General features: G+C 46.5%; 2 protein-coding genes across 4 annotated transcripts in view; one reads left to right on the forward strand and one right to left on the reverse strand.

The window, feature by feature from the left end:
- Window positions 1-10,177, reverse strand: part of Snx6 (sorting nexin 6) — a 47,615-nt gene extending 37,438 nt beyond the window's left edge. Inside the window, exons 1-5 of one of the 3 annotated variants that reach the window (XM_037418704.2) lie at window positions 9,836-10,177; window positions 4,425-4,526; window positions 3,119-3,229; window positions 2,063-2,184; window positions 1,612-1,735 (exon numbers count right to left, since the gene is read on the reverse strand). In XM_037418704.2, the coding sequence (XP_037274601.2) occupies window positions 1,612-1,735; window positions 2,063-2,184; window positions 3,119-3,229; window positions 4,425-4,526; window positions 9,836-9,895 (519 nt within the window). In that variant the 5' untranslated portion in view covers window positions 9,896-10,177. The other 2 variants (XM_037418705.2, XM_037418706.2) reach the window with 2 other exon arrangements.
- Window positions 10,178-10,493: 316 nt separating this feature from the next.
- LOC119167254 (INO80 complex subunit C) lies at window positions 10,494-11,435 on the forward strand. The gene has a single exon (XM_037418707.2). It carries the CDS (start codon window positions 10,741-10,743, stop codon window positions 11,146-11,148), a length of 408 nt encoding a protein of 135 aa, XP_037274604.1. The 5' UTR covers window positions 10,494-10,740; the 3' UTR covers window positions 11,149-11,435.
- The last annotated feature ends 865 nt before the right edge of the window (window positions 11,436-12,300 follow it).

A 12,300-nucleotide genomic window follows, 5' to 3' on the forward strand; every position in this document is an offset into this window, starting at 1 on the left:
AGACTAAAAGTGAGAAATAAAGACGAAGTTGTAGGGGAGAGAGATAGAAAAAGGTGACTGCCGATTTCCTCTGGGTGAGTCAGCCCAGGGGTGCCGTCTACGTGAAGCCAGGGCCAAAGGGGTGTGTTGCCTCTGCCGGGGGGCCTTAAAGGGCCACTTACCAGGTTTGACAATTTTGAGCTGACAAGCGCAATGCGTAGACGAGGCATTCATGATCACGTTTGCAAAAAGTTGCAACGCTACGCGCCACGAAAATGGGTCAAATTTCAAGATGAAAGCTGATCTTTTCCCTCTGCCGGCGCACGCATAGAGAATGAGGGCATAACGTAGGCAAAGGAATGGCCCTACGTACACGGCAATGCAGTGACGTTGGTCCTCTACGTAGAGGACTCTGCTCTGACATTGTCAACAGTATACCACGTGACATGGCAAAAATTATTTAACAGAACATGCGTAGTTTACGTATTTGTTGGTTTAAGAGATGAGTAAAACGATGAATAAAGAGATGCGGGGCTAATGTGCCAGCGTTTCACATGCGTTCGGGTCCCCTCGGTCAGCGCATTGAGCAGACAACCGCCGTGGAACGCTCCTACACGTTCGCTCACTCATTGTACTCATCTACTCTACCGTGTCTAAGCCAGCCTTTCCAGACAATCCCGCAGAAACAGGCAGAAGACCACAAATTAACGCTGGTCAACAAAGCAACGAGGCTCGCTTACACGGGGGCTGGGCTTGTTCGGGCACGTCATGCGCACATCACCTCTTGGTCGTGTGCCAGAGAGTGTGGGGAAGAGACTTGGCTTGCGAAGGCTACGTGGAGGAGCGGCAAGGGTTTCGAGATCGCCTCCTCTCACCTTCGTTTCACGCCGATTCAAAAAACCCGTTTTCTCCGCTCGTAATAAACAGATTCGAAAAATTTTTGTGGCAAAACGTTCCTCACCGGACACCCAACAACTTCCACTGTCTAACTAAAATTCGGTATGGGGCCTGGTGAGTGGCCCTTTAAAGGTCCAATCACCCAGCGTCGGCTGAACCCCTAGGATCCCCTTTTCCCCTGACACGGCTCAGCCACACGGCCAGGCGTGGGAGGGAGTCTAAACTCCCCCCGTTAGCTCAGGTCCGTGGTGTCGCTTCACATCAAACGCCTACTTGCACAGGCCCCCCGCGGGGTGTAAAAGTGTGTAGTATAATGAAGGTTTTTAATACATTATTTTTTGGGGATTTTGCCGGGTCTAAACTGATTTATCGTAAAATGCGGGTTGTAGCAAAAATTGTGGGACATATCGAAGTTCCACTGTAAGCTTGATACATGGCACTGTTTACGTGACCAGCTTTTTTGATGTAGGCATGAAAGGCAGAGATCAGCAAGAGGAGGTGGCATGTTGAGAAGAAATTACTAGTGCTCCTGAAACCTGAATGGGACAAAGGCACCACGAAAATACGCATAAGCAGTTACATTACAAGTTATCTGCACTGTATAAAATTTTATTTTGTTTCCAACAAGAGTTGATGCGAGAGGCAGCACAAAGTGCACGAACCTTACAGCTGCAGAGAAAAGAAAGAGAGGATAAAGGTTTTGGGGTAACAGTGCTCGGAAATAAGGGAACGCACCTCTTTCTCATACTCTAGGAACACGTGGAAGTTTGAGTCCGTCCGGAAGACTGGATGCAGGGCCAGCCGCTGCAGAAACAACTCGTGCATTGCCACAGTCTTCTTGAATGTTGCCAAGTACTCCCTGCGGGCAGGACAGATGCACAGCGTGGAATATACCACAAACGCGTGCAAGCAACACTCACAAATCCGAAAGATGAAAGTTCACATGATATGGAAGCATGCAGTGAATGCCTTCATTGCACTTTGGTGTCCCTGTACGTACACCTACATCCAAGTAGGCAAACTATTGCCTTTGGCATTTCTTCTCAATATACGACTGGCGCAGCTGGTATTGAACGCGAATCGTGCCTGTCAGCAGCCGAGCACCATAACCACTGTACCATAGCAATGCTAGCTTCCATACGATTGCCGTGAGTTGGACCAGGAAAAGAGGAGCAGCACCACTCACGCCTCGAGCTCCTGCTTCATCTTGGTGAACTCCTCCTTGGTCATGGAACCCTCGCCCTCGCCCAGCTTTTGAAGCTTCTCCCGAGAGGCATCAAAGTCCGGCCGAGGAGGTGCCGGGGGAATCTGCAGGACACCAAACAAACCGAAATCGCCATGCTCTTGCTTTTAAGGACAGAAACCTCCAATGCCACATTTTGCCTCAAGTGATGGCAACATAACAGACATGCCAGCTATGCCTTCGAACCAAACCCCACTTCATGCGCTAAACAATGGGACCTTAATTCAAGCCACTTCCTACAGAAAACTGCTGTATCAAGTCAAATTCAACAAACTATTCTGCAAGTATAAACTATTACGAAATGCTTGTGAAAATAACACTAACACGTGCACTTCGGCTTGTCATAGCAGCTACGTTTTGTGAAGTAATTAAATTTTATGGTTGCAGGCACTTGAAAAGAATCCCAGTACAGTGGTGATTTTCTGGTCATCTAGTGCTGTGCTCTGCACTGTCCTAAATTGGCTGGCGATTTAACGAGCCCTAAGACAAATGAAAAGAAAGCCATTTGATGCACCCTTAGCATGAACCATTAACCACAAAAAACTACATATAAATGAATGACATAACTTATGCAATGCATATCCTGAATACGAGCAGTCCACATTTGGCTCCTTGTATAGTGGTTTACAAAACTTGGACTGCTTCATACACTATGACATCGCTCATGAAAACCACAACACATGTCAACAAGGAGCAAAGCCGAGGCAGGATTCTTACTGTATGCAGAACTCCAACTCTACAAATGCTTTTGTTTTAAAGAAATCCTGAATATGTAAGCTTATATTCACACAATTTGTGTTACAGTGACAGACTTTGAAAAGAATTCCAAAACCGGGGCTTGAAGGACAAATCCCACGGCAATTTCAATACTACGGCTAAAACTTCGAACCACGGACTTCATACACATTCAGTGGTTGCTGTGCACAAACTACGAACTAGTGCAAGTTTTGAACGAAGCGCAAGAGAAACCAAATGTATATCATCTGGCACAATACTCACGATGAAGCCTGCGTAACTTTCACACTCCTCCAGGGCATCGTGAAGCCAGATGAACTCCTCGTGTTGCCGCAACACCGAAAACTCTGGCTTCTGGAAGTCCGACAGTGTCGTCTGCAGCAGACAAAAGCATTGTGTGGCATATAAAACCGAACAACAAATTAACTTTTCCGCTTTGATGAAAACGCTACTGAATTTCAACTCAAGCAGGTTCTTGGATTTTCGAATACACTAAAATAAATTGTTTTTGCAGAAACCGACAAGCTGTGCACGAGAGGTAACAATGTTTTTAAGTAGTGAAAATTGGTCAGTTACTGTCGAACGGGCTCTATTCATATATTCATTAAAGATAGAGACAAAGAAACAATGCACTTAAAAGAAGAACATATGCAAACCCACTTCTGGGCTTCCAGGGGACAAAACTACGATCTCATTAAACTGCCTACCCCAAAGGCAGACAGAATAATGGAAAAGGCATTTAGGTCTGACTATCTGCAATTTTGCAATTTTTCAAATCTGCAGCTTTAAATGTGCACAAGCGCTTTTTCAATTTTACCAGTGTGCGTCACCATTACATGGTTTAGGCTTTATATGGCCGTTTTATTTAACTAGCCAAAAGGTTAGAAACTGCAAGTGCATGGCCTTGGACAAAACGGCTCCAACATTAGAGGTTACACATGCCAAAACCACGATATGTTTAAAGGCATGCTGTGGTGGAGGACTAGCGATTTCAGCCATCTGAGGCAGGCATGTCGTTCTTTCCTTATTCTTTTCTCCTAGTATTCTTCTTAAAGCACCATGCACGCTAGCAACTAGAGCTAGGAACATATGCCATGTATTATACTACCAGAAAAACAGCTCATGCGGCAAGCGCCACATTTGCCACCAAAGTATTAAAAAAAGGCACAGTGCTATAAAAATACTTTTCTTACATCATTGTTCTAATGCTGCATTCATACGTATGCAAAACTATTGCGAATGATGCATCTGCAGCCTGTCGTCAGCAGTACATGCACTGACTGCAGTTGCTTGAGGAGCGCTGTGACGAGGTGCCTTGAGGGATCAAAAGCCTCAATCACTATTTGAACGAGCTGGAGAGAGGGAAGGGGGGGGGGGGGGCAGCAGTGTCAACATATTTTTCATGTACTGTGGACAGTCCACAGGCCTCTAGCATTTACCTTCCATCAACTACGATGGCTGGAAATCGCACCCGTAACTTTCAGGTGAGCAGCCAAGCGCAGACCAATGTGGCGGGCCGAACGACAGATACGTTTGCCGCTTTTGTGCAGGGTCATTCCATGACACGTACCTTGGTGTGCACGGTGAACTTGACCTTGTCTCTCTCGCTGAGGGCATCCGAGATGTCCACAAGCAAGGACTGGTCGGCTAGGTCTATCGTGTCTGACCGCATCTAAGAGAGAAGAGGGCAGACCGAGTGTACAGGGTTCACACGGGCAAATGACATCTTATGTTTTAGACCAGTCATCATACGAAGGTCATCATGCAACATAGTTTCCTATAAATACACTAGAGGAAAATCTGGCGCTAGTGTCCATGGGAGATGCAACGCACGGCGCTTCAGCGAGCATGGGTATGATGGGTAGTACACAAATTTGCCTGATCTTCGTACTTTCAGCTCCCATTGGATTTGCATGGCTTGAAGTAGCTTTGTCGCGAAACGAAAATCAGCAACTGTTCAGCCGTTGCACTTCAGTACTTCAACCTTTTAGGCTCACCATTTCATTTCAAATCGGCTCACAAAGTTCATAACCGTCCGTTCATTTAAAACAAAACCGTAACACAGCAATAAACAAAGCCACAAGTGCATTCAGCGCCCGCAAGCACGAAGACTAGGTAAATCGGTGTACTACCCATCATTGTCATGGTTGCTAAACGCTTGCAGTGCCAGAGTTCCCTCTAGTTAATTTTAGAAAACTATGCGGCGCAAAAACTACACATGGTAGGTATAAAACTCCACACGATAGGTATCAATAAGGGTAAGACAGTTACTTAATGAACAGCTAAATCTATAATTGTTCTAAGCCTAAGAATAATTACAATTACCAACAACAGCAGCTAAGAAGTTACAAAAATGGCAAGGAGGAAGTATTCAATGTGCTGCGGCAGGCCAGAGTTATTCAATCATATGAGTTGCGATACACCCCATAGATTCCATGTATTGAAATCCAGCTACGTCATAGACCACCCTTGTCGGGAGTGAGCAGATTGCCGCACTACCTGTTGATCTGCACGCCCACCATTAAACGCATTGTTTGTGTTTTGTGTTGTTGCCCCCAGATGGCAGGAACGTCGGCCAACTACCTAAAAATTGGACCAACTGCGTGTCCAAATTTTAGAACGCAGTTTCACAACTCGTATAATTGAATAACTCGTATAACTGAATAAATGTCAATTCCTCAAGAATATTATCAACAGACTTGCTAAATTTCTGCATTCACCCCAGCAGCCATACGTAAATATAGCCTCTAGACGTGTGCACAGCTTTTTTTCTTTATTTACAGCAATGCAATTAAGAGAATTTCCGCAGCTAATTTTACATGGCAAGGAGGGCTGGTGTGCAGTTTGCTCAATTAGAGACAATGGTGCAACACGTGTTATCCAAAATTTTTACTACAAAACAACCATGTGTGATTATCAAGGGTGCCTTATATACATGTTACATACATGCAACGTAAATAGACTAAACTTTGCTTTTTTCTCAGGCTGTTAAAAATTTTTGCTGATCAAGCTGCACTTGATGTTTCACTCATCGAAGGTCACAAGTTTGTGGAAACTAACGGCAGTAGGCAGAACGATACACAACATCTGTCATCTCCACAACGCTTTGTCTAAAACAAAGTAGGCCTTCTGCACGTATCCTCCACGTTTCAGTCGATTTGCAAACGGTCAGCAAGTTACTTGCACAGCTTTAATAACAAATACTGTTTTTCGGACTGGCTAGTTTTTGAGGAAGATAATTATTAAACACAACACGGTGCCAGAAATTTTCGTGTACAACGCATTGTTGCAGTAACACCAACAATTCTCTATGCAGTATTTGATATTCAACTTTATCGCAATAAACCAACTTACGCTATACCTCTAAAAAATAAGTGCTCAAGTTTTTTGGAAATATATGCCAATTAAACTAGAGCTGTGTTTGTGGAATGCGACATTTGTGTAGGGCTACAATCTCAAGAACTGAAAGACTGGAAGAATACACAAACAAGGGTGGCGTGGCAGGGAGCTTTCACAAATGAGCTTGTAGTGATGCAGATTTTAACAACTGTAGATCAAATATAGTTAAAAGTTCACTCACAAAGCATGTAGCAAAGATAAAATAAATTTTGCAACTTCTATTTTTTTTTTTCTCCTTAGAAGTGGCCCAGTTAAAATGCATCAAAATACTAGACATGGCACCAGCAAACGGTGTTGCACATTATTTGAAGAAGAGCAGTAATGGGGGCCAGTTGATTATACGCTGTCTCGCATAGTGCTTGGGACAGACCGGTCAGACCATAACACAAGGCACAAAACAGCATTTGTTTATTTTCGGAAATTACTGTCACACTTACGAATACATAAAAAGCTCCAAAATAATCAGCAGCTTGCATTTCGTGTTATGCAGTGTCCAGTTGATACAAGTACGTTAAAGCACCATCACCCAAGGCCATGGTACGAACCTCTGCTAGAAAGCAGATATCTTTCAGATGTTCAAATCTGGTTTCAAACAAACTTGACATACTAGTTACAGAACCAAAAAAAAAGGGGGGGGGGGGGGGGCACAACTTTTAGCTCTACAAGGACGACACCAGAAGCACGTATCAAGTGTGCTCCAGTCAAGAACAGTAGTGCCGATGTACAAAAACATGCAAAATGTAATGACCCAGTGGAAAACTCCTGTTTAATATGGATATCTGTGGAGCACACCAGTTTTAACTAATCAAAGCCTGATACAAGAGCGTACTCACAGTAACGTAAGAAGCAACGATCGAATAGACTTCATGCAAGATTGCTGCCATCTGTCAGCCGGTGAGCGCATGTCGTCATGTTAGAGGCTCAGCACGGCGCAGTATGCACAGTCCACGAGGAAGAACGAGATGTACACACATGAGGCACGTATTGGCTGATAATCTGATAATTGCAACGCCGACGTATTGCTGCATCCCTTGCTGCACACACAGGGGAACTAATTGCATAAATAAAAAAGGTAACCGCAAACAATGCTGATTTTTTGAAGCTGATGTTTCGAGAATGTGCTCCGGCTACTGCTCCTCTTTCTAAGCAAATTAAGACGTGCAATAGCATTTGTACTTTTCTTCCCACAAATTGCCACACACCGAATTAAGGCAGCTTTTGCAATGTTTCCACTATCAACTGTTTACCAAGCGAAGGCGACTCGTACGCTTTATGCAGAAGCCACCTTCACACAACGAGCTTTATCACAGCTAATTGCACGTGCCCATATTTCGTTGAATGTGCCCAGCACATCAAATGCTCAAAAAACGTGCGCAGTCATGCGCAAGTCATCTCACTAAACGACGGCTTGTCACACTCCAGAAGAGAGAATGTAACCACATGAAGCAAGCTTTAGCACCGTTGCTCCCTTCCCAGAATGAATTCAGCATGTGCCGTTAGGCAAACTTAACAAGGAAAACACAAACGAAATGTAAGCACGCACAATCAGCTGCAATAATGTTCGTTGCGTGAAGGTGGCTTCAGCGTGAAGTGTACGAGTCTCCTTCACTAGGTAAACAGCTGCTAGCGAAAACATTACAAAGGCTAACTTCGACATGCAGCAATTTGTAGGAACCCAAATACAAATTTGTTATAAAAAAGAACACAATGACGTGTTTCGGGAGTATATAGCAAGAGCACATGCTGACCGTCATCAGCATGTAAAAATAAAGGACAAAGTTTACGGCTTAGCTCTTTTTCTTCAGCATTTCGACTTCCTCTCAGTGTGCTACCAGAGACCCAGCCATAAGTTGGCATTGTGATTATCAGCCAATACACAGCTCATGTCCATATGCTTTACGTATCATCATCATCAGCCTGACTACGTCCACTGTCCTGTACTTGCTGCTGCCACTTCCTAACCTCATCTACCCACCTAACTTTCTGTCTTCCCTCAACTCGCTTGCCTTCCCTGGGAATCCAGTCAGTTACCCTTAATGACCAGCAGTAATCCTGCCTATGCGCTACATGCCCGGCCTATGGCCTTACGTATACATCCATGTAAACACATGCTGACATGCACGGACTGTGCTTACTACGCCGCACTGAACCTCTAAAATGGTGGCTATGCACAATGGCCGACAGCTGGCAGCAATTTTGAATAAGGTCTATAAGCTTCTGGGGAATTCTTTCTTAATGATTTTCCTGCCAGACTTCACCATTCAAAGTTCTAGCTGCACTATCAAGGCTGCTTTGTCTGCAATTATCACCAAAGAAAATCAGCACTCTGAAGAAGCAACTGCAAAGCATGGGCTCACAGGTTCAACTTTATATTTAATCACACGTTTAACTATAGTTTACCATCTTGATTAGACAACGCACTGTCGCACCATGTTTGTCGATGGCAGACAGGTTGCTTTGTCAATCAGATACTGGCCTTGACACCTTTCCGTCAACATATGGCTGATGAGAACGACAGTAGTAGCGGGAGACTAGGGGAAATTTTGCCCACTTGTAGTGATAAAACGAAAGCCCGAGGGTAGGTTCAGCGTTTCTTACCACCACCGAAGTGAAACCACCGCAGGTTATCGAACCTGAGACCTCGTGCTTAGCGGCAGGGCTCTACGAAAACCGGATATCGCATAGCAAATGGCAAAGAACGAAATGACTACGGAATTGCCACAGAGACAACTAACAAGTGGCTTCTGGTTCGACACGCCCGAAAGCGCCAGCGAAACCGCCCCAGACGAGAAACATTCGCAAAAGAAAGAATGCGGCGCAACATGTCCAACCATTGCCTCCAACTAAACACACCGCAGTCAACACATACCATCACGCACGGGTAGTCCCAGTGAGTTTTTTCGTTCGCAGACAGGAAGCTGCCACAAAAGCGACGTCGCCCGCAGCAACTATGCGGCGTAGCTAGGAGGCGGTGGCTGTGAAAACAGCTTTTCGCTAGACGGGTCAACGCTCAGTGCACACACACATGCGCTGGATGACAACGCGTAGTGCAGCTGACACCGTAGTCGTAGCACGACACGCCTCCAACATCGCAAAAAGTAGTGTACGGGCGAAATACGCAACCACAGGAAAAAACATGGCAAGCCCATACTGACTAACTCGAAATGCCGGCCGGCGTTCGCTACAACGCTCGAGCGCTTTCAGAACATTGCTAAGCCAAAGAGCGGGTGCTCTGTTTACAAAAAAAAAAAAAAAGCCTGAATTTCACCAGAAGTTTTAGGGCGGTGAAACGAAGTACGGGGATGTTGACGCGCTCGCGAAAGTGACGAGCTACAGCGGGAGCGCTTAGGCAACGTCGCGATGATTGCGAAATGTCAAGCCCAAAAGCGAGTGGTACCGTAAATACCCGACGACACGGCCTCGACAAAATACAGCGACCAACTTACACGGCCGCAGTTGTGAGAGACCCAGATTCGAGACACGTCCCATGCAGGTAGGCCTAACATGCTTTTCCCCCAACTCGTGAGTGCCACGGCTGCTGGACGAAGTGCGGACGCCTGTCGAGCGTACGGCCGAGCTTACCTTGAGCGAAGTGTCCGCCGAATTTGTCGTGTCATCGGTGCCGTCTTGAAGAGTCATCATCACGGCGCGATGACGAAGCAGACAGCCACCACGATCTGTCGCGACGAGTGGGGACCGCTCAGCGCTGCCGGTCTGCTGTGTTCGAAAACGCCCACTCACACCCCCCGCCGGTGTCACATGGCCCAATCGTCCGGCGCCAGATAGGAGTACGCGAGGATCTACAGGTGCTTCGAGTCCGGCGAACGGCGTCTTCCGTGAAGGCGCTCGAGAATGCAACGCAAGCGGAGGACCATCCACGAAACCTACGAGGCAACGAAGTTTCTGGCTTTGGCTCTTCCAAAGCAAGGTTTTCAGCTCACGCCCAACAATTCAAAAACAGCAACATATGCTTTATTCAGAGTAGTCGACAATTTCATTGCTTTGTATAACACGCTCTCCACAACCAGCATACGCTAGTTAAGCTTTTAGGCAAAGAAATCCGCGTGGAAGGACCGTTTTTCGACGCCTAGAAGGCTGCAAGAAAAACGGAGAAAAGGAACAACCGCGCTCTCTGCTAGCGGCCTGTCGCGAGTCAACACGATGCCGACTCGATCCGGAAGGCTATTCGCTTCAATCCAAGCCGCAGTCGAGCCGAATACAACTGTCGACGAGTGTCGATCGTGACGATATTCCCGTGTGGTGGAATTGTTTGCTTTGTTCATTGACTATCACAGCCCTTATTTGGTGTAATATCTACTGATACAAGCTACCAGCCCATTCGCAGCGTTCAAAATACGGCGGAAGGCAACTCCTCCTCTTCAGTGTGTACGCTCGACGCTGTGCCGTGCTCGTTTTTGGGGCTTCTAGATCTTTTCCTCGACTCTACCTTGTCGCTCTGCGTGGCCTGAGCTGCTCAGCCGTCAGCCATGGGCAAAAAGCGTCCCAGGCCCGAGCCGGAGAAGAAGGAAGAAGAGATGGACCGGCCTAGCACTTCTAAGGAGCCTTCGACGAGCTCCAAGCAACCCTCGGCGCAGCAGCAGTCTCAGTCTTCGTCGACTTCAACAAAGAGCAAGCCTAGAGTTTGGAAGAGCCTGAAGCAGGTAGTGACGGCCGAGCGCCTGCAACCGGGAGCGTACGCAGCTCTCGAGGCGGCGCCCTCGCTGCGACCCTGGCGCAAGTACTCGGACCTGACGGGCCTGGTGGCGCCATACACAGACCCCAAGACCAAGCTGCGCTATGCCAACAAACACGAGTACGCACGACTGCGGCTGCTCAGCGCGGACCAGGTCAACGGCTATCTGGTGCTCAGGAGGGCCGCGCTACCCGTAACGTAGTCGAGGCTTGATGACCGTGCACCTCGCCGATTCCTGGCGGCTTGACGTCGAACCTGCGGTGTTGACCGTTTGTTCGTACTTCTAGAATGCACGACTTACCGGACTGGTCTCGTGTGGGATCGGCCGACGAAAGCAGTCGTTTTGTTTTGAAACGACACGGTTGACACGGTCTCATCACACCGCTCGCAGTTTCATGCGCGTACTAATCTTGGAGATGGAGTGTCTTGCATTTTGAGCATTGTGTGTTGAATTCTTTTTGCCCTGCTGCAAATACATGTTTGCCACCAGTTAGTTGTCAGTGCGTAACTGAACAGGATATGTAGCGCATATGCATCTGCTACCAAAGACAGATGCTGAATGGGTATGGGAGGATTTTCAGAACTGCTATTTGTCCGTTCTATCTCATGCAGTCAATGCGAAACACCACCCAATGCCAGTATAAAAAATGGCTTTTATTCACCTGACGAGTTCGCCATCAGTTTACTTCGTAAAGTTGTCGGTGTTGACATTCAAATCACATTAACTCTGAAGTTCGAAGAACTGAGAGTGCGGGGCCAAGAACAATGAACGAGGAAGACCCACTCAACAGGAGTGCTCTTCCTCATGTGGTTCTTGCTTGCCTGTTCTCCTTGGTCCTGCACTCTCAGCTTTTTCAATCTCTGTGAATGTCCAACTTTCCCACTTATCTAGTCTTTTGCAATGCAAAGGCTTTTAATCTACGTACAACACCACTTCAATGCCTTTTTTCCAGTTGGTTGATATACCTCATCATCATCAGCCTGACTACGTCCACTGCAGGACAAAGGCCTCTCCCATGTTCCACCAATTAAATTCGTCCTGTGCTTGCTGCTGCCAATTTATACCTGCAAACTTCTTAATCTCATCTGCCCACCTAACCTTCTGTCTCCCCCTAACCCGCTTGCCTTCTCTGGGAATCCAGTTAGTTACCCTTAATGACCAACAGTTGATGTACCTACGAATGCATAAAGTTAGATCTCTTAATGTCCAATGACAATTTCAGCGCTCCTTGCTTTGAGGAATATGTTACTTTTCAATCCAATTGTCTGGTGTGATGCAAGTATGATGGCAACAATGCAGTTAAACATATATCACATATATATGTACATAATGCACCATGCACAGCCAGTATGC

This window comes from Rhipicephalus microplus, chromosome 6 (genome assembly GCF_043290135.1).
Source record: "Rhipicephalus microplus isolate Deutch F79 chromosome 6, USDA_Rmic, whole genome shotgun sequence".
NCBI lineage: Eukaryota > Metazoa > Arthropoda > Arachnida > Ixodida > Ixodidae > Rhipicephalus > Rhipicephalus microplus.

Bases quoted from the DNA above. Each gene is read 5' to 3' on its own strand.
- LOC119167254 (XM_037418707.2), top strand. From the start codon at position 10,741: ATGGGCAAAAAGCGTCCCAGGCCCGAGCCGGAGAAGAAGGAAGAAGAG.